General features: G+C 52.6%; 2 protein-coding genes across 3 annotated transcripts; one reads left to right on the plus strand and one right to left on the minus strand.

The window, feature by feature from the left end:
* Window positions 1–3,742: 3,742 nt before the first annotated feature.
* On the plus strand, window positions 3,743–12,365 carry timm17b (translocase of inner mitochondrial membrane 17 homolog B). The gene is given in 7 exon segments (NM_001078774.1): window positions 3,743–3,809; window positions 8,470–8,528; window positions 8,531–8,568; window positions 11,271–11,334; window positions 11,413–11,541; window positions 11,629–11,739; window positions 12,231–12,365. Coding segments are annotated over 7 exon segments (468 nt in total). The 5' UTR covers window positions 3,743–3,783; the 3' UTR covers window positions 12,272–12,365.
* Window positions 12,029–17,236, minus strand: LOC116408210 (chemokine-like protein TAFA-1). 2 transcript variants are annotated; one of them, XM_031894913.1, is made up of 5 exons: window positions 16,799–17,236; window positions 14,012–14,109; window positions 13,675–13,815; window positions 12,695–12,819; window positions 12,029–12,519 (listed from the first exon to the last, which is right to left on the minus strand). In XM_031894913.1, exons 1-5 carry the CDS (start codon window positions 16,816–16,818, stop codon window positions 12,502–12,504), a joined length of 402 nt encoding a protein of 133 aa, XP_031750773.1. In that variant the 5' UTR covers window positions 16,819–17,236; the 3' UTR covers window positions 12,029–12,501. The 2 variants fall into 2 exon arrangements, with proteins under 2 accessions (XP_031750773.1, XP_031750774.1); XM_031894914.1 differs by lacking the exon at window positions 12,695–12,819.
* Between the last annotated feature and the right edge of the window lie 1,361 nt (window positions 17,237–18,597).

The following is an 18,597-nucleotide window of genomic DNA, read 5'->3' on the forward strand; positions in this document are numbered from 1 at the left end:
ATGGGTACCAGAAACTGTAGGGAGACGCACAGACTATAATCCCCCCCCTCAGTGGCCCATGGGACAGACCTGTAGGGAGACACAGACTATAATCCCCCCCCATCAGTGCCCATGGAACAAACTGTAGGGGAGACACAGACTATAAATCCTGCCCTCAGTGCCCATGGGACAAGACTGTAGGGGAGACTACCACAGACTATAATCCCCCCCTGCAGTGCCCCAATGGGACAGACTGTAGGGGAGACACAGACTATAATCCCCCCCTCAGTGCCCATGGGACAGACTGTAGGGGAGACACAGACTATAATGCCGCCCCCCTCAGTGCCCTTGGGAAGACTGTAGGGGAGAACAGACTATAATCCCCCCCTGCAGTGCCCATGCGGACAAGACTGTAGGGGAGACAACAGACTATAATCCCCCCCTCAGTGCCCATGGGACAGACTGTAGGGGAGACACAAGACTATAATCCCCCCCCCTCAGTGCCCATGGGACAGACTGTAGGGAGAACCACAGAACTATAATCCCCCGCCCTCCGCTCAGTGCCCATGGGACAGACTGTAGGGGAGACACAGACTATAATCCCCGCCCCCTCAGTGCCCATGGGACGCTGTAGGAAGACACAGACTATAATCCCCGCCCCCCGCTCGTGCCCATGGGACAGACTGTAGGGGAGACACAGACTTATAATCCCCCCCCTCAGTGCACCATGGGACAGACCTGTGGGGTAGACAACAGACTATAATTCCCCCCCCTCACGTGCCCATGGGACAGACCTGTAGGGGAGATCAACAGACTAATAATCCCCTGCAGTTGCCATGGGACTAGACTGTAGGGGAGAACACAGACTATAATCCCCCCCCTCTAGTGCCATGGGACAGACTGTTAGGGGAGACAACAGACTATAACCCCCCCCTCAGTGCCCGAATACAGACTGTAGGGGAGACACAGAACGATATCCCCCTCAGTGCCCATGGGACAGACTGTGGGAGACAGCAGGACTATAATCCCCCTCAGTGCCCATGGGACAGACTGTAGGGGACACAGACATATATCCCCCTCAGTTGCCCATGGACAGCTGTAGGGGAGACAGCAGACTATAATTCCCCCAGTGTCCCCTGGGACAGACTGTAGGGGAGACACAGACTATAATCCCCCTCAGTGCCGCATGGGGAGAGCTTAAAGGGGAGACACAGACTATATCCCCCCCCTCAGTGCCCATGGGACAGACTGTGAGGGGAGACACAGACTAATAATGCCCCCCTCATGTGGCCCATGGGCAGACTGTAGGTGGAGACTGACAGACTATAATCCCCCTCAAGTGCCATGGGACAGACTGTAGGGAGACACAGACTATAATCCCCCCCCTCAGTGCCCATGGGAGCAGACTGTAGGGAGACACAGAACTATAATCCCCCCGCCCTTTCAGTGCCCCATTGGACAGACTGTAGGGGGCACACAGACTATAATCCCCCCCTCAGTGCCCATGGGACGACTGTAAGGGGAAGACACAAGACTATAATCCTCCCCTCAGTGGCCCATGGAACAGACTGTAGGGGCACACAGACTATAATCCCCCCTCAGTGCCCATGGGAAACAGACTGTAGGGAAGACACCAGACTTATAATCGCCCCCCCCTGATGCCGCATGGGACGACTGTAGGGGAGGACACAGACTATTAATCCCCCGACTCAGTGCCCATGGGACAGACTGTAGGGGAGACACAGACTTATAATCCCCCCTCAGTGCCGCATGGGACAGACTGTAGGGAGACACAGACTATAATCCCCCCCCACTCAGTGCCCATGGGAACAGAACGTAGGGGAACAACAGACTATAATCCCCCTCCTCAAGCCTGGGACAACTGTAGGGGAGACACAGACTATAATCCCCCCCCTCAGTGCCCCATGGGAACAGACTGTAAGGGGAGACACAGCTATAATCCCCCCCGCTCAGTTGCCCATGGGAACAGACTGTTAGGGGAGACGACAGACTATAATCCCCCCCTCAGTGCCCATGGGACAAGACTGTAGGGGAGACACGAGACTATAATCCCCCCTCAGTGCCCGATGGGACAGACTGTAGGGGAAGACGACAAGACTATAGATCCCCCCCTCAGTGCCCATGGGACAGAGCTGTAGGGGGAGACACAGACTATATCCCCCCCCTCATGCCCATGGGACAGACTGTAGGGGAGACACAGACTATAATCCCCCCCCTAGTGCCCATGGACAGACTGTAGGGAGACACAGACTATAATCCCCCCCCCTCAGTTGCCCATGGGACAGACTGTAGGGGAGACACAGACCCCCTTTATTAAAATCCCCCCCCCCCTCAAGTGCCATGGGACAGACTGGTAGGAGGGCACACAGACTATAATCCGCTCTGCCAGTGCCCATGGGACATGACTGTAGGGGAGACACAGACTATATCCCGCCCCCTCAGTGCCCATGGGTACAGGACTGTAGGGGGCACACAGACTAATCCCCCCCCTCAGTGCCCATGGGACAGACTGTAGGGGAGAACACAGACTAATAATCCCCCCTCAGTGCCCCATGGGTACAGACTGTAGGGGCCACACAGACTATAATCCCCCCCCTCAGTGCCCATGGGACAGACTGTAGGGGAGACACAGCATAATCCCCCCCTCAGTGCCCATGGGACAGACCTGTAGGGGAGGACAACAGATCTATAATCCCCCCGCCTCAGTGCCCATGGGACAGACTGTAGGGGAGACACAGACTATAATCCCCCCCCTCAAGTGCCATGGGTACAGACTGTAGGGGAGACATCAGACTAATAATCCCCCCTCCCTCTGCCCATGTGGACAGACTGTAGGGGAGACACAGACTATATCTCCCCCCCTCAGTGGCCCATGGGACAGACTGTAGGGGAGAACAACTATAATCCCCCCCCTGCAGTGCCGCATGGGACAGACTGTAGGGGAACACAGACCTATAATCCCCCCCCTATGCCCATAATGACACTGTACAGACTGACTACTGAGCCCCCCCGCCTCAGTGCCCATGGAGAGACTGTAGGGGAGACACAGACTATAATCCCCGGCCCCCTCAGTGGCCGCATGGGACAGACTGTAGGGAGACACAGACTATAAATCCCCCCCCGCTCAGTGCCATGGGAACAGACTGTAAGGGGAGACACAGACTATAATCACCCCCTCCAGTGCCCATGGGACAGACTGGTAGGGGAGACACAAGACTATAATCCCCCCCCTCAGTGCCGCATGGGGACAGGACTGTAGGGGAGACACAGACCTATAAACCCCCCCTCGGAAGTGCCCATGGACAGAACTGTAGGGGAGACACAGACTATAAATCCCCCCCTCAGTGCCTCTGGGACAGACTGTAGGGGAGACACAGACTATAATCCGCCCCCCCCTCAGTGCCCATGGGACAGACTGTAGGGGAGACACAGACTATAATCCCCCCCCTCAGTGCCCATGGGACAGACTGTAGGGGAGACACAGACACAGGGGCCCCTAGAGAAGTGGGGGTGATACAGCACAATAAGGGGGTACAAGGGGTACTCACACTCACACTCACCACACGCAGTCCGGTTCCCACTCAGTGCGACACTCCGGCCCCGGCTGATGACGCCAACAAAGCAGGTTTTGCGTTCCACGCCTCTTTCAGCCGGTAGGAAGTTGTGATTGGTGAGATTCGAACCAATCCGCGCAGCAGATTAGGTCATGTGACCCGGGCGCCATGACGTCAGGAAGAGAAATAAACAAAGCTGCTGTGGGAGTCCCGCTGTGAGCCCGGGAGAATGGAGGAGTATATGCGGGAGCCATGGTAACGCACTGGGGCCGGGGGGGGGCAGTTACAGCCAGCCCAGGGCATTCTGGGTACATTGAGCAACCAAATGCATGCTGGGAAATTAGCTATGCATGTGAGTGTGAGTATATACAGTGAGTGAGTGTGAGTATATACAGTGAGTGAGTGTGAGTATATACAGTGAGTGTGAGTATATACAGTGAGTGAGTGTGAGTATATACAGTGAGTGAGTGTGAGTATATACAGTGAGTGTGAAGTAATATACAGTGATGTGAGTGTGAGTATATACAAGTGAGTGTGAGTATAGTACAGGGAGTGAGTGTGAGTATATACAGTGAGTGTGAAAGTATTATACAGTGAGTGTGAGTATATACAAGTGAGTGAGTGTTGAGTATATACAGTGAGTGGTGTGAGTATATACAGTGAGTGAGTTTTGAGTATAATACAGTGAGTGTGAGTAATAACAGTGAAGTAGTGTGAGTATATACAGTGAGTGAGTGTGAGTATATACAGTGAGTGAGTGTGAGTATATACAGTGAGTGTGAGTATATACAGTGAGTGTGAGTATATACAGTGAGTGAGTGTGAGTATATACAGTGAGTGAGTGTGAGTATATACAGTGAGTGAGTGTGAGTATATACAGTGAGTGTGAGTATATACAGTGAGTGTGAGTATATACAGTGAGTGAGTGTGAGTATATACAGTGAGTTGTGAAGTATATACAGTGAGTGGTGGAGTATTACAGCGAGTGAGTGTGAGTATATACAGTTGAGTGAGTGTGAGTATATACAGTGAGTGTGAGTATATACATGAGGTTGGTGAGTATATACAGTGAGTGAGGTGGTGAGTATATACAGTGAAGTGTGAGTATATACAGTGAGTGTGAGTATATACGTGAGTGTGGTATATACCACGAGTGAGTGTGAGTATATACAAGTGAGTGTGAGTATATACAGTGAGTGAGTTGTGATATATACAGTGAGTGTGAGTTATATACAGCGAGTGAGTGTGAGTATATACAGCAGAGTGAGTATTGTGAAGTATATACAGTGAGTGTGAGTATATACTAGTGAGTGAGTGTGAGTTTTACAGTGCAGGTGTGAGTATATACAGTGAGTGTGAGTATAATACAAGCGAGTTGAGTGTGAAGTATATACATGTGGAGTGAGTGTGATATACAGTGAGTGAGTGGGAGTTTCAGTGAGTGAGTTGTGGTATATACAGTGAGTGTATATATACAGTGAGTTGAAAGTGTGAGTATATTACAGTGAGTGAGTGTGAGTATATACAGTGAGTGAGTGTGAGTATATACAGTGAGTGAGTGTGAGTAAAAATATACAGTGAGTGAGTGTGAGTAGATACATGTGGTGAGTGTTGGGAGTATATACAGTGAGTGTGAGTATACTACAGTGAGTGAGTGTGAGTATATACAGTGGAGTGAAGTGTGAGTATATACAGTGAGGTGAGTAATATACAGTGAGTGTGAGTATATACAGTGAGTGTGGTATATACAGTGAGTGAGTGTGGAGTATATACAGTGAGTGAGTGTGAGTTATACAGTGGTGTGAGTAATATACAGTGAGTGTGAGTATATACAGTGAGTGATGTGAGTATATACAAGTGAGTGAGTGTGAGTATATACCAGATGAGTGAGTGTGGTAATAATACAGTGAGGTGTGAGTATATCAGTGAGTGTGAGTATATACAGTGAGTGTGAGTATATACGAGTGAGTGTGAGTATATAGAAGTGATGTGTGAGTATATAGAGTGGAGTGTGAGTAATATACAGTGAGTGTGAGTATATACAGTGAGTGTGAGTATATACAGTGAGTTGAGTATATACAGTGAGTGAGTGTGAAGTAATACCAGTGAGTGAGGTGTGAAGTATATACAGTGCAGTGTGAGTAATTACAGTGAGTGGTAGGTATATACATGAGTGTGAGTATGATAGTCAGTGAGTGTGAGGTATAGTACAGTGAGTGAGTGTGATTTATATACAGCGAAGTGAGGTTGGTAGAGTTATACAGTGAGTGAGTGTGAGTATATACAGTGAGTGTGAGTATATACAGTGGGAGTGAGTGTGGAGTATATAGTGAGTGAGTGTGAGTATATTACAGTGAGTGTGAGTATATACAGTGAGTGATGTGGTGAGTATATACAGTGATGTGAGTATATACAGTGAATGTGTGAGTATATACAGTGCGTGTGATGTATATACAGTGAGTGGTGAGTATATACAGTGAGTGAGTGTGAGTATATACAGTGATGTGAGTATTACAGCGTAGTGAGTGTGAGTTATATACAGTTGAGTGTGAGTTATACAGTGAGTGGAGTTGTGAGTATATACAGTGAGTGTGAAGTATAGTACAGTGAGTGAGTGTGAGTAATATACGTGAGTGTGAGTATATACAGTGAGTGAGTGGTTGAGTATATACATGAGTGGTGAGTATACATCAGTGAGTGAGTGTGAGTATATACAGTGGGAGTGTGAGTAATTACAGTGAGTGGAGTGTGAGATATACAGTGAGTGTGAGTATATAACAGTGAGTGAGTGTGAGTAATACGGTGAAGTGAGTGTGAGTATATACAGTGGAGTGAGTGTGAGTATATACGTGATGTGAGTATATTACAAGTGAGTGTGAAGTATATACAAGTGAGTGTGAGTATATTACAGTGAGGTAGTATGAGTATATACAGTGAGGAGTGTGAGTATATCAGTGAGTGAGTGTGAGTATATTAACAAGTGGAGGTGAGTGTGAGTATATAACATGAGTGTGGAGTATAATACAGTGAGTGTGAGTAATATAACAGTGAGTGAGTGTGAGTATATACAGTGAGTGTGAGTATATCAGTGAGTGTGATATATACAGTGAGTGGTGAGTATATACCAGTGAGTGTGAGTATATACCGTGAGTGAGTTGTGAGTATCCAATACAGTGAGTTGTGGGTACTATACAGTGAGTGTGAGTATAATACAGTGAGTGTGAGTATATAGCAGTGAGTGAGTGTGAAGTAATATACAGTGAGTGTGAGTATATCAGTGAGTGTGAGTATATAACAGTGAGTGTAGTATATACGTGAGTGTGTGTGGAGTATATACAGTGAGTGTGAAGTATATACAGTGAGTGGGTGAGTAATATACAGTGAGTTGTGTGTGAGTTATGCAGTGAGGTGTGAGTATGATACAGTGAGTGTGAGTAATATACAGTTGGTGTGAGTATATACAGTGAGTGTGAGTTATATTACAGTGAGTGAGTGTGAGTGATATACAGTGAGTGTGAGTATATACAGTGCAGTGTGAGTAATATACAGTGAGTGTGAGTATTACAGTGAGTGTGAGTATCATACGAGTGAGGTGTGAGTATATACAGTGAGTGAGTGTGAGTATATAAGTGAGTGTGAGTATATACAGTGAGTGTGAGTATATACAGTGAGTGGTGAGTATGATACAGTGAGTGTGAGTATATTACAGTGAGTGTGTGTGAGTATATACAGTGATGTGTGAGTATATACAGTGAGTGGTGAGTAATATACAAGTGGAGTGTGAGTATATACAAGTGAGTGTGAAGATATACAAAGTTGAGTGTGAGTATATACAGTGAGTGTGTGTGAGTATATACAGTGAGTGAGTGTGAGTATATACAGTGAGTGTGAGTATATACAGTGAGTGTGAGTATATACAGTGAGTGTGAGTATATACAGTGAGTGTGAGTATATACAGTGAGTGTGTGTGAGTATATACAGTGAGTGTGAGTATATACAGTGAGTGTGAGTATATACAGTGAGTGTGAGTATATACAGTGAGTGTGTGTGAGTATATACAGTGAGTGTGAGTATATACAGTGAGTGGAGTGTGAGTAATATACAGTGAAGTGTGAGTATATACAGTGAAAGTGTGAGTATATACAGTGAGTGTGAGTATATAAAGTGGAGTGTGAGTATGTCAGGAGTGTGTGTGAGTATTATAAGTGGTGTTGAGTTATATACAGTGAGGTGTGGAGTATATACAACAGTGAGTGTGGAGTTATTACGTGAGTGTGGTGTGAGTATATACAGTGAGTGTGGTATATACAGGTGAGGGAGTGTGAAGTATACCTACAGTGAGTGTGAGTATATACAGTGAAGTGTGAGTATATACAGTGAGTGTGAGTATATACAGTGAGTGTGAGTATATACAGTGAGTGTGTGTGAGTATATACAGTGAGTGTGAGTATATACAGTGAGTGTGAGTATATACAGTGAGTGTGAGTATATACAGTGAGTGTGTGTGAGTATATACAGTGAGTGTGAGTATATACAGTGAGTGTGAGTATATACAGTGAGTGTGAGTATATACAGTGAGTGTGAGTATATACAGTGAGTGTGAGTATATACAGTGAGTGAGTGTGAGTATAATAACAGTGAAGTGAGTGTGATAAATATACAGTGAGTGTGAAGTATATACAGTGAGTTGTGAGTATATACAGTGAGTGGTGAGTATATACAGTGAGTGTGAGTATTAACAGTGAGTGTGTGTGAGTTATAATACAGTGAGTGTGAGTATATACAGTGGTGTGAGTATATACAGTGAAAGTTGTGAGGTATATAACAGTGAGTGTGAGTAATTATAACAGTGCAGTGGCAGCCTGTGCTGCCCCTGGGGGCAATTGATTTACCCTCTTCCCTTCCCTTCCTGCAGCCCCTGGAGAATAGTCGATGACTGTGGAGGAGCCTTCACCATGGGGATCATTGGGGGGGGGTGTTCCAGGCGGTGAAGGGGTTTAGGAATGCCCCGGCGGTAAGTACCCCTGTGTGTGCCCATCCCTGTACTGCCCTCCCAGGGGCACTGACCCCCTGTGTAACCCCCCCCATACTGGCTTGTGGCTGATGTCTCTCCCCCCCTCTTCCTCTCTCTCACCCCCCCTCTCCTTCCCCCTCTTCCTCTCTCCAACCCCTTTCCCCCCCGCTCTTCCTCTCTCCCCTTCCCCCGCCCCTCTTCCTCTCTCTCCCCCCTCTCTCCTTCCCCCTCACTTCCTCTCTTCAAACCCCCTCCCCCTCTCTTCCTCTCTCCCCCTCCTCCTCCTTCCCCCTCAACTTCTCTCTTCCAACCCCCTTCCCCCCTCTCTTCCTCTCTCCCCCCTCCTCTCTTCCCCCTCACTTCCCTCTCTTCAACCCTTCCCTCTCTCCCCCCTCTCTCCTTTCCCCTCACTTCCTCTCTTCAATCAACCCTTCCCCCTCTCTTCCTCTCTCCCCCCTCCTCCTTTCCCCTCACTTTCCCTCTTCAACTGCCCCTTCCCCTCTCTCCCCCCGTCTCTCCTTCCCCTCAACTCCTCTCTTCAACCTGCCCTTCCCCCCTCTCTTCCCTCCTCCCCCCTCTCCGCTTCCCCCTCACTTCCCTCTCTCAACCCCTTCCCCCCCTCTTCCTCTCTCCCCCCTCTCTCCTTCCCCCTCACTTCCTCTTCTTCAACCCCCCTCCCCTTCTCTCTTCCCCTCTCATTCCTCTCTCCCCCCTCTCTCCTTCCCTGCACTTCTCTCTTGCAACCCCCCTTCCCCCTCTCTTCCTTTCCCCCTCTCTTCCTCTCTCCCCTCTTCTCCTTCCCCCTCACTTCCTCGTCTTCACCCCCCTTCCCCCTCTCATCCTTCCCCCCTCTCTTCCTCTCTCCCCCCTCTCTCCTTCCTCACTTCCTCTCTTCAACCCCCTTCCCCCTCTCTCCTTCCCCCCTCTCTTCCTCTCTCCCCCTCTCTCCTTCCCTCACTTCCTCTCTTCAAACCCCTCCCCTCTCTCCTTCCCCCCTCTTCTTCCTTCTCTCCCCTCTCCTTCCCCTCACGTTCCTCTCTTCACCCCTTCCCCCTCTCCTCCTTCCCTCCCTCTCTTCCCTCTCTCCCCCTCTGCTCCTTCCCCCTTCACTTCCTCTCTTCAACCCCTCCCCCCTTCTCTCCTTCCCCCCTCTCTCTCTTCCCCCCTCTCTTCCTTCCCCCTCTCTCCTTCCCCCCTCTTCCTCTCTCCCCCTTCGGTTCCTTCCCCCTCCACTTCCTCTCTTCAAACCTCCCTTCCCCCCCTCTCTCCGTTCCCCCACTTCCTCTCTTTCACCCCCTTCCCCCCCTCTCTTCCTCTCTCCCCCCTCTCTCCTTCCGCTTCACTTCCTCCTCTCAACCCCTCCCCCTCTCTTCCTCTCTCCCCCCTCTCTCTTCCCCTCACTTCCTCTTTCAACCCCCTTCCCCCTGCCTCTCTCCTTCCCCCTCTCTTCCTCTCCTCCCACTCTCTCCTTCGCCCCTCACTTCCTCTCTTCAACCCCCTTTCCCCCCTCTCTTCCTTCCCTCTCTCCTTCCTCTCTCCCCTCCTTCTTCCCCCTCACTTCTCTCTTCAACTCCCTTCCCCCTCTCACTCTTCCCCCCTCTTCCTCTCTTCTCCCCCTCTTCTCCTTCCCCCTCACTTCCTCTCTTCAACCCCTTCCCTCTTTTCCTCTCTCCCCCCTCTCTCCTTCCCCCTCACTTCCCTCTTCAACCCTTCCCCATCTCTCCTTCCCCCCTTCTCTGCTCTCTCTCCCCCCTCTCTTCCTCTCTCCCCCCTCTCTCCTTCCCTCTCTCTCCTTCCCCTTCACTTCCTCTCTTCAACCCGCCTTCCCCCCTCTCTTCCTCTCTCTCCTTCCCCCTCACTTCCTCTCTTCACCCCCTTCCCCTCTCTTCATCTCTCCCCCTCTCGTCCTTCCTCTTCCTCCTTCCCCGCTCCTCCCTCTCTCCTTCCCCCTGCTTCTTCTCTCTCCCCCCCTCTCTCTTTCCCCTCACTTCCTCGTCTTAACGCCCCTTCCCCCTCTCTCCTTCCCCCCTCTCTCCTCTCCCCCCCTCTCTCCTTTCCCCTCACTTCTCTCTCACCCCCTTCCCCCCTCTCTCCTTCCCCCCCTCTTCCTCTCTCTCCCCCTCTCTCCTTCCCCCTCACTTTCCTCTCTTCAACCCCCCTTCTCCCCCTCTTTCCTCTCTCCCCCTCTCTCCTTCCCCCCTCACTTCCCATCTCTTCAACCCCCTTCCCCCCTCTTCCTCTCTCCCCCTCTCTTCCTTCCCCCTCATTCCTCTCTCTCCCCGTCTTCCTCTCTCCCCTCCCTCTTCCTCTCTCCCCCCCTTCCTCTCCCCCCCCTTCTTTTCTCTCTCCCCCCTCTTCCCTCTCTCTCCCCCTCTTCCTCTTCTCCCCTTCTTCCTCTTCCCCTCTCTCCTTCCCCTCTACTTTCTCTCTTCAACACCCTTCCCCTCTCTTCCTCTCTCCTTCCCCTCTTCCTCTCTCCCCCCCCCCCTTCCCTCCCCCCCCCTCTTTTCTCTCTCCCCCCCTCTTCCTCTCTCCTTCCCTCTTCCTCTCTCCCCCCTCTTCCTCTCTCCCCCCTCTTCCTCTCTCCCCCCCTTCCTCTCCCCCCCTTCTCTCTTCCCCCCCCCTTCCTCTCTCCCCCCCTCTTCCTCTCTCTCCCCCCTCTTCCTTTCTCCTCCCCCTCTCTCTCCCCCCTCCCCCGACAGGGAGTGGCCCATCGTCTCCGGGGCAGTATGAGTGCCGTAAGGATCCGCGCTCCACAGATCGGAGGTAACAGAGACCCCCCCGCACCCCACATTCCCCCCCCCCCATGATTAGGGCCATAACAGGCCTGTGCTGTGCCCCCAGGTAGCTTTGCTGTGTGGGGGGGCCTATTCTCCACCATTGACTGTGGATTGGTCAGGCTGCGAGGGAAGGAGGACCCCTGGAACTCCATTACTAGTGGGGCGCTGACAGGGGCGGTGCTGGCATCTCGGAGTGAGTACCCCTAAACTTCCATCTGATTGGGGGGGTCACGTCTGCTTATGGAGGTGCTGCTTTAGACTCCGCCTTCTTGTGTTTCAGGTGGGCCCCTGGCCATGGTTGGCTCCGCCCTGATGGGGGGCATCCTGTTGGCGCTGATAGAGGGGGTCGGCATCCTCCTGACTCGCTACACAGCGCAGCAGTTCCAGAACCGTGAGTCCCCCCCCCCCCAATATGAACTCAGTGAGGCTGTGAGGGCGCCCCCATGTATGTGTGTATGGGGGGGGGGGGCGGTCACTCGCAGTACCACTTCCTGCCCAGTAGGTGCCAGTGTTTCCCACCCTGACGCTACAGCAGCCCCTGGAATGAATCCCCCCACGAAAGCAGAGCCCCCCCCAGCCCAAGTCTTTCTCTGTATTGCACTGGGGGGGGCACATTATACAGGGGGTTCCTGTCTCACCGACGCCCCCCTTCCTGCAGATACAGAACCACACAGAACCAATGGGCAGTTAGTGCTTTTATTGGTGTGGTGCCTTGAGTAGCCAATCAGCACACAGATTACTATTGATCCTTTGCCCGGGGGGGGGGGGGCACTGCTTGGTAGTGAGCTGGGGGCCAATTGGGCGCAGACCCAGGGGGTGCCAGTTGTTGGGAGGTTGTGCCCCACAGCGCCCAGTGTGCCAACTGCACTTTTTGTTTTCTAGCCAATCCCTTTGGAGAAGAGTCCAGCCCAGTGGCGCACTGACCCCCGGGGGCACAACGGCGGAAGGAGGAAACATTTGCCCCCCGAGGGGCAGGATTGTGAGCATCTGATGAATAAACTGCGTGTTGCTAGGAAACCATTCTGTTGGTGTCAGTCGGGGCAGGATGTGGGCAGTTGGCTTGGGGGGGCTTCAGTCAGGGGGCAGCACTATGGCCAATGCCCCTCCCACCGGCTCCATTCTTCCTGCCCCAGCCCCTGGGGGGTACAAGGGATCAGTAGTGAGGCTGAATCTGCAGAGACAGAGAAAGTGACTTTTAGTTACAGAGCAGCCGCCTATTCCCATTGGCTGTTAAGCTACAAGCCCCACCCCATGGATCAGCCAATCAGCTTGGATCAGAGGGGCCGCCATACAAACAAGCCCCTCCCCAGTCACACACAAATGCGGCAGGGGGGGCACATAGTTACCTTGGTGACCCTGACGGCTGTGCCCAGGTAGCAGATCCAGCCGGAGTCATCGGGCAGCGCCTGGCACTCCTCCCCCTGTAGGCACGGCGCCATGTCGCACCACCACTTCCCCCTCACTATAGAGACTGGCATCAAACACACATGCGTTACTGCAAGGGGTTAATGGGAGGGGTGTGGCTTAGTGGCTGCTTGCTATGAAGGTGGGTGGGTATATAGAGTAAGGGGGTGTGGCCGGTTGCTATGAAGGTGGGTATATAGAGTAAGGGGGTGTGGCCGGTTGCTATGAAGGTGGGTATATAGAGTAAGGGGGTGTGGCCGGTTGATATGAACGTGGGTATATAGAGTAAGGGGGTGTGGCTGCTTGCTATGAAGGTGGGTATATAGAGTAAGGGTGTGTGGCCGGTTGCTATGCAGGTAGGTATATAGAGTAAGGGGGTGTGGCCGGTGCTATGATGAAGGTGGGTATATAGAGTAAGGGGTGTGGCCGGTTGATATGAAGGTGGTATATAGTAAGGGGGTGTGGCCGGTTGATATGAAGGTGGGTATATAGAGTAAGGGGGTGTGGCCGGTTGATATGAAGGTGGGTATATCGAGTAAGGGGGTGTGGCCGGTTGCTATGAAGGTGGGTATATAGAGTAAGGGGGTGTGGCCGGTTGCTATGCAGGTGCTATGCAGGTGGTATATAGAGTAAGGGGGTTGTGGCTGGTTGCTATGCAGGTGGGTATATAGAGTAAGGGGGTGGTGGCTGGTTGCTATATAGAGTAAGGGGTGGGCTGGTTGCTATGGCAGGTGGGTATATAGAGTAAGGGGGTGTGGCCGGTTGCTATGCAGGTGGGTATATAGAGTAAGGGGGTGTGGCTGGTTGCTATGCAGGTGGGTATATAGAGTAAGGGGGTGTGGCTGGTTGATATGCAGGTGGGTATATAGAGTAAGGGGGTGGGGCTCACTATGCAGATTTGGGCAGGGGGCGGGGCACTTACCATCCACACAAGCCGGTTGGTCCCTGGTGGTCCCGGCCACCTCCCCGGGGAGACAGGAGCACAGCACCGTTTGGGTTCTCTCCTCGCTCCGGTCCCGGTTGCAGCAGCGCCGAGTGGTGAGGATGTGGCAGCGCCCCCCAGCTGCAAAGTGAGAGGGGGGGTTAACCCTTACTATGCCAAGTCTTTCCTTCTCAGCTCTCCCCATTATACAATGAATTGTGGGCCCTAAAGTTCACTGAAATGTGCTGGGGCCCCTCCTAGCTCCGCCCCCAGCCCTAGGGACCAATGGGAGTAACCCTTTCCCTGCCAGTCCCCTGTAAGAGTGGGTGGTACTCACAGTATGGGGGCAAGAGGTGGGGCAGCTCCTGGGAGGGCTCATTGCCCCGGGGGGCACAGACGGTGAGTGCCAGGCACAGGCAGAGAAGGGCCGGGGGGCTGCAGAGACAAAGCAACACATTAACCCCTCTTGTGCCAGAATAATCCCTCCCACGCCAGATCCACCCCCTGCTGGAACCCCACTTACCCCCTCGCTGCCCCCTGGCGCGGTGCCCAACAGGCAGCATTAACCCCTCACTTCCAGGAGCCCAGTACAACTCATTGTATCACCATTTTGTCACAGCAACAGTAATCAGTTAACCCTGTCATAACCACAGGGAAACCCTGGCGTCTTAACCCTTACTCGGCCAGGGCCCAGCAAAGCAGGGTTTAACCCCTCCCCTGCCAGAGGTCTGTCCATCTCAAGTTTAAGCAGCGCTTAACCCATTCTATATGTTATATATATATATATATATAGCCCCCCCCTTAACTCCTTCCCTGCCAGTTCCCCCTGTATCTCATACTGAAGCCCATCTGTTAACTCCTTCCCTGCCAGTTCCCCCTGTATCTCATACTGAAGCCCATCTGCCAGTTATCTCATACTGAAGCCCATCTCTCCTGCCAGTTCCCCCTGTATCTCATACTGAAGCCCGTCTGTTAACTCCTTCCCTGCCAGTTCCCCCTGTATCTCATACTGAAGCCCATCTGTTAACTCCTTCCCTGCCAGTTCCCCCTGTATCTCATACTGAAGCCCATCTGTTAACTCCTTCCCTGCCAGTTCCCCCTGTATCTCATACTGAAGCCCATCTGTTAACCCCTTCCCTGCCAGTTCCCCCTGTATCTCATACTGAAGCCCATCTGTTAACTCCTTCCCTGCCAGTTCCCCCTGTATCTCATACTGAAGCCCATCTGTTAACTCCTTCCCTGCCAGTTCCCCCTGTATCTCATACTGAAGCCCATCTGTTAACTCCTTCCCTGCCAGTTCCCCCTGTATCTCATACTGAAGCCCATCTGTTAACTCCTTCCCTGCCAGTTCCCCCTGTATCTCATACTGAAGCCCATCTGTTAACCCCTTCCCTGCCAGTTCCCCCTGTATCTCATACAGAAGCCCATCTATTAACCCTTCCCTGCCAGTTCCCCTGTATCTCATCAGAAGCCCATCTATTAACTCCTTCCCCTGCCAGTTCCCCCTGTATCATCTGGAAGCCCGTCTGTTAACTCCTTCCTGCCAGTTTCCCCCTGTAATCTCATACTGAAGCCCATCTTGTTAACTCCTTCCCTGCCAGTTCCCCCTGTATCTCATACTGAAGCCCATCTGTTAACCCCTTCCCTGCCAGTTCCCCTGTTATCTCATACTGAAGCCCATCTGTTTACCCCTTCCCCTGCCAGTTCCCCCTGTAATCTCATACTGAAGCCCATCTGTTAACCCCTTCCCCTGCCAGTTCCCCCCTGTATCTCAATACTGAAGCCCATTCTGTTAACCCCTCCCTGCCATTCCCCTGTATCTAAATCTATTAACTCCTTCCCTGCCAGTTCCCCCTGTATCTCATACTGAAGCCCATCTATTACTCCTTCCCTGCCAGTTCCCCCTGTAGCCCCCATCTGTTAACTCCTTCCTGCCAGTTTCCCCCTGTATCTCATACTGAAGCCCATCTGTTAATCCTTCCCTGCCAGTTCCCCCTGTATCTCATACTGCAATCTGCCCATCTGTTAACTCCTTCCCTGCCAGTTCCCCTGTATCTCATACTGAAGCCCATCTGTTAACCCCTTCCCTGCCAGTTTCCCCCTGTATCTCATACTGAAAGCCCATCTGTTAACCCCTTCCCTGCCAGTTCCCCCTGTATCTCATACCGAAGCCCATCTATTAAACTCCTTCCCTGCAGTTCCCCCTGTATCTCATACTGAAGCCCATCTATTAACTCCTTCCCTGGCAGTTCCCCCCTGTATCTCATACAGAAGCCCATCTGTTAACTCCTTCCCTGCCAGTTCCCCCTGTATCTCATACAGAAGCCCATCTGTTAACTCCTTCCCTGCCAGTTCCCCCTGTATCTCATACTGAAGCCCATCTGTTAACTCCTTCCCTGCCAGTTCCCCCTGTATCTCATACTGAAGCCCATCTGTTAACTCCTTCCCTGCCAGTTCCCCCTGTAATCCTCATACAGAAGCTCCCATCTGATTAACGTCCTACCCTGCCAGTTCCCCTGTAATCTCATACTGACCCGTCTGTTACCCTCCTTCCCCTGCCAGTTCCTCTGTGATCTCATACGAAGCCCTTCTTGTTAATCTCTGCCCTGCCAGTCTCCTCTGTGATCTCATACTGAAGCCTGTCGTCTGTTAACTCCTTCCCTTGCCAGTTCCCCCTGTTATCGTCATACTGAAGCCCGTCTGTTAAAGCCTTCCCTGGGCCGCCAGTTCCTGCCTGAATTCAACAGAAGCCCACTATTTAACTCCTGTCCCTGCCAGTTCCCCCTGTGATCTCATACTGAGCCCGTCTGTTTTAACCGCTTCCCTGCTCAGTTCCGCCTGTATCTCATACTGAAGGCCCATCTTGTTAACTCCTCTGCAGTTCCCCCGTATCTCATACTGAAGCTCCTCTGTTAACTCCTTCCCTGCCAGTTCCCCCTGTATCTCATACTGAAGCCCGTTATAACCGCTTCCCTGCCAGTTCCTCCTGTATCTCATACTGAAGCCCATCTGTTAACTCCTTCCCTGCCAGTTCCTCCTGTTATCTCATACTGAAGCCCACCTGTTAACTCCTTCCCTGCCAGAGCCAGCCAACTCCTGCCCCCCCGTACTCCCTGGCACTAACCTGTGCACGGTGCTGCCCATCAGCTGCCCTGGCAGAGCCGAGTGTGGGAGCCGGAGAGACCGCAGCCCAACTGGGAGTGAGAGGGAGGAGGGTGGGTGCCATGTGTGAGCGACAGGGAATCATGTGCCACCTGGTGCCAAGGGGAAACTGGCACTGGCATCCCCCGACTCCCTCTCATCTCTATTCTACCTACTTGCCCTGACCCCCCTCCCCCATAACTGTCTGTCTGGGTCAAACAGGGGCAAATACTGGGCATGGAGGCAGGGAGCTTGGCAGGGGGGTAAATGTGGCCTGGTTGTCTTTACAAACAATGGGTATGGGGGTGGCATGGGCAATAAGGGTAGGAATATCCTGTAAGGGGCATTCTGAGCCCATTAAAAAGTGGGGGTACATACAGGGGTGCCAGGATCAGGATCATATCCCATACGGGCACTGCCAGCATATTTATACCCTTCGGAATGTGGCCCCTGTAACTAGCACCCTAATAGTGTCATAACCTCCCATTGTGTACCTGGGGGGGGCAACATGGCAGCTCCTACCCCACCTGTGCAATTAGCTAATGCCAATAACATACCCCTGGCACATAGGGGCTCTCAGGGAGGGGCAGTGTGGGTGCAGTTGGCACAGCTGCTGCTTTTGCCCCAATTCCCACATTCTGCCCCCTGCAGGGCACTATATTACCCAGTCAGGGACACTTCTAGTTAATGCCCCCCCACATATTTCCCATGATCCTTCCCTGAGAGCCCCCACATTTAGCACAGAGGCCTCCCTCGTTATCTCCCCCCCCCCCCCCAGGCGCTAATGAGATGCTGAGAAGGTGAGAGAATTCTCCTAATGAGCAGAACTGGGACCTGCGATACTGAGAGCGGCCTTGTACTGGGGGCCCCCACCCTGTGGAACCCCCACATTCTGCACTACAATCTGCTCCCACCCAGGGATCCCCCCGCATGACAATATGGGCCCCCTCTGTGCCCCTCATTCCACCCACCTCTTCCCCTGTGTCACCCCCAATGTCCCCCACCGGGGGGCGCTCTGTACCCCACTGACTCCCACCTTCCCTATATAGCGCAATGCCGGCTAAGCTGTCACTCCTAATGTCTCCACCAGGTGGCGCTCTGGGCCCCACTGTCTCCCACCTTCCCTGTATAGCGCAGCGCCGGCCCCGCCCTGTATCTCACTTGCGCATGCGCAGAGGGCTGCCCGTTTGGGGGCGGAGTGAGAGGGCCCGGAAGTTGCGCGGTTGCCAGGAGACGAGAGGCGCCGAACATGGAGCAGTACAGCCTGTTGGGTCGGATCGGGGAAGGAGCTCACGGAATCGTATTCAAAGCCAAACACATTGCAGGTTCGGTCCTGCCCCCCCCCCGTGCTGCCCCCCCTCCTCCTGAGCTGCCCCCCCCCTCCTCCTTGAGCTGTCTCTTCTCCTTCTCTCTCTTCTCTGTTCTTGCCCCCCCCCCCCGTGCTGCTGTTCCTACAGATACCCCTGCCCCTGGCCCCCGGCCCCTCCCTTATCTATTATATATATCTGCTGCATTTGGCACCTTCATCTCTGGGGGGGGGTTCCTGGGAGCCATTGCCCCAAGCAGGGACCCCCCCCCTCTTCTGCACCCACAGAATCCTCTGGCACCGCCCCCTCTGTCCACATTGTGGGGGTACAGTCACCCCTTTCCGTCTTTACCACTCATACTCACACTCACTTATGCTGCCACTCATACTCACACTGCCATCATACAGAGAGTGTTTGTGTCTTATTAGTTTACGCCTGCGGTGGAATAGTTTTATGTGGCTGTCTCTTGGGGGGG

This window comes from Xenopus tropicalis, unplaced genomic scaffold (genome assembly GCF_000004195.4).
Source record: "Xenopus tropicalis strain Nigerian unplaced genomic scaffold, UCB_Xtro_10.0 Sca36, whole genome shotgun sequence".
Taxonomy (NCBI): domain Eukaryota; kingdom Metazoa; phylum Chordata; class Amphibia; order Anura; family Pipidae; genus Xenopus; species Xenopus tropicalis.

Excerpts from the sequence above, each read along its gene's own strand:
- LOC116408210 (XM_031894913.1), bottom strand. The coding sequence starts at position 16,818 with ATGGGCAGCACCGTGCACAG. Across the intron at positions 14,110-16,798 it reads ATGGGCAGCACCGTGCACAG|CCCCCCGGCCCTTCTCTGCC; the intron begins GTTAGTGCCAGG and ends TTGTCTCTGCAG. Across the intron at positions 12,820-13,674 it reads CCAACCGGCTTGTGTGGATG|TCTCTATAGTGAGGGGGAAG; the intron begins GTAAGTGCCCCG and ends GTTTGATGCCAG.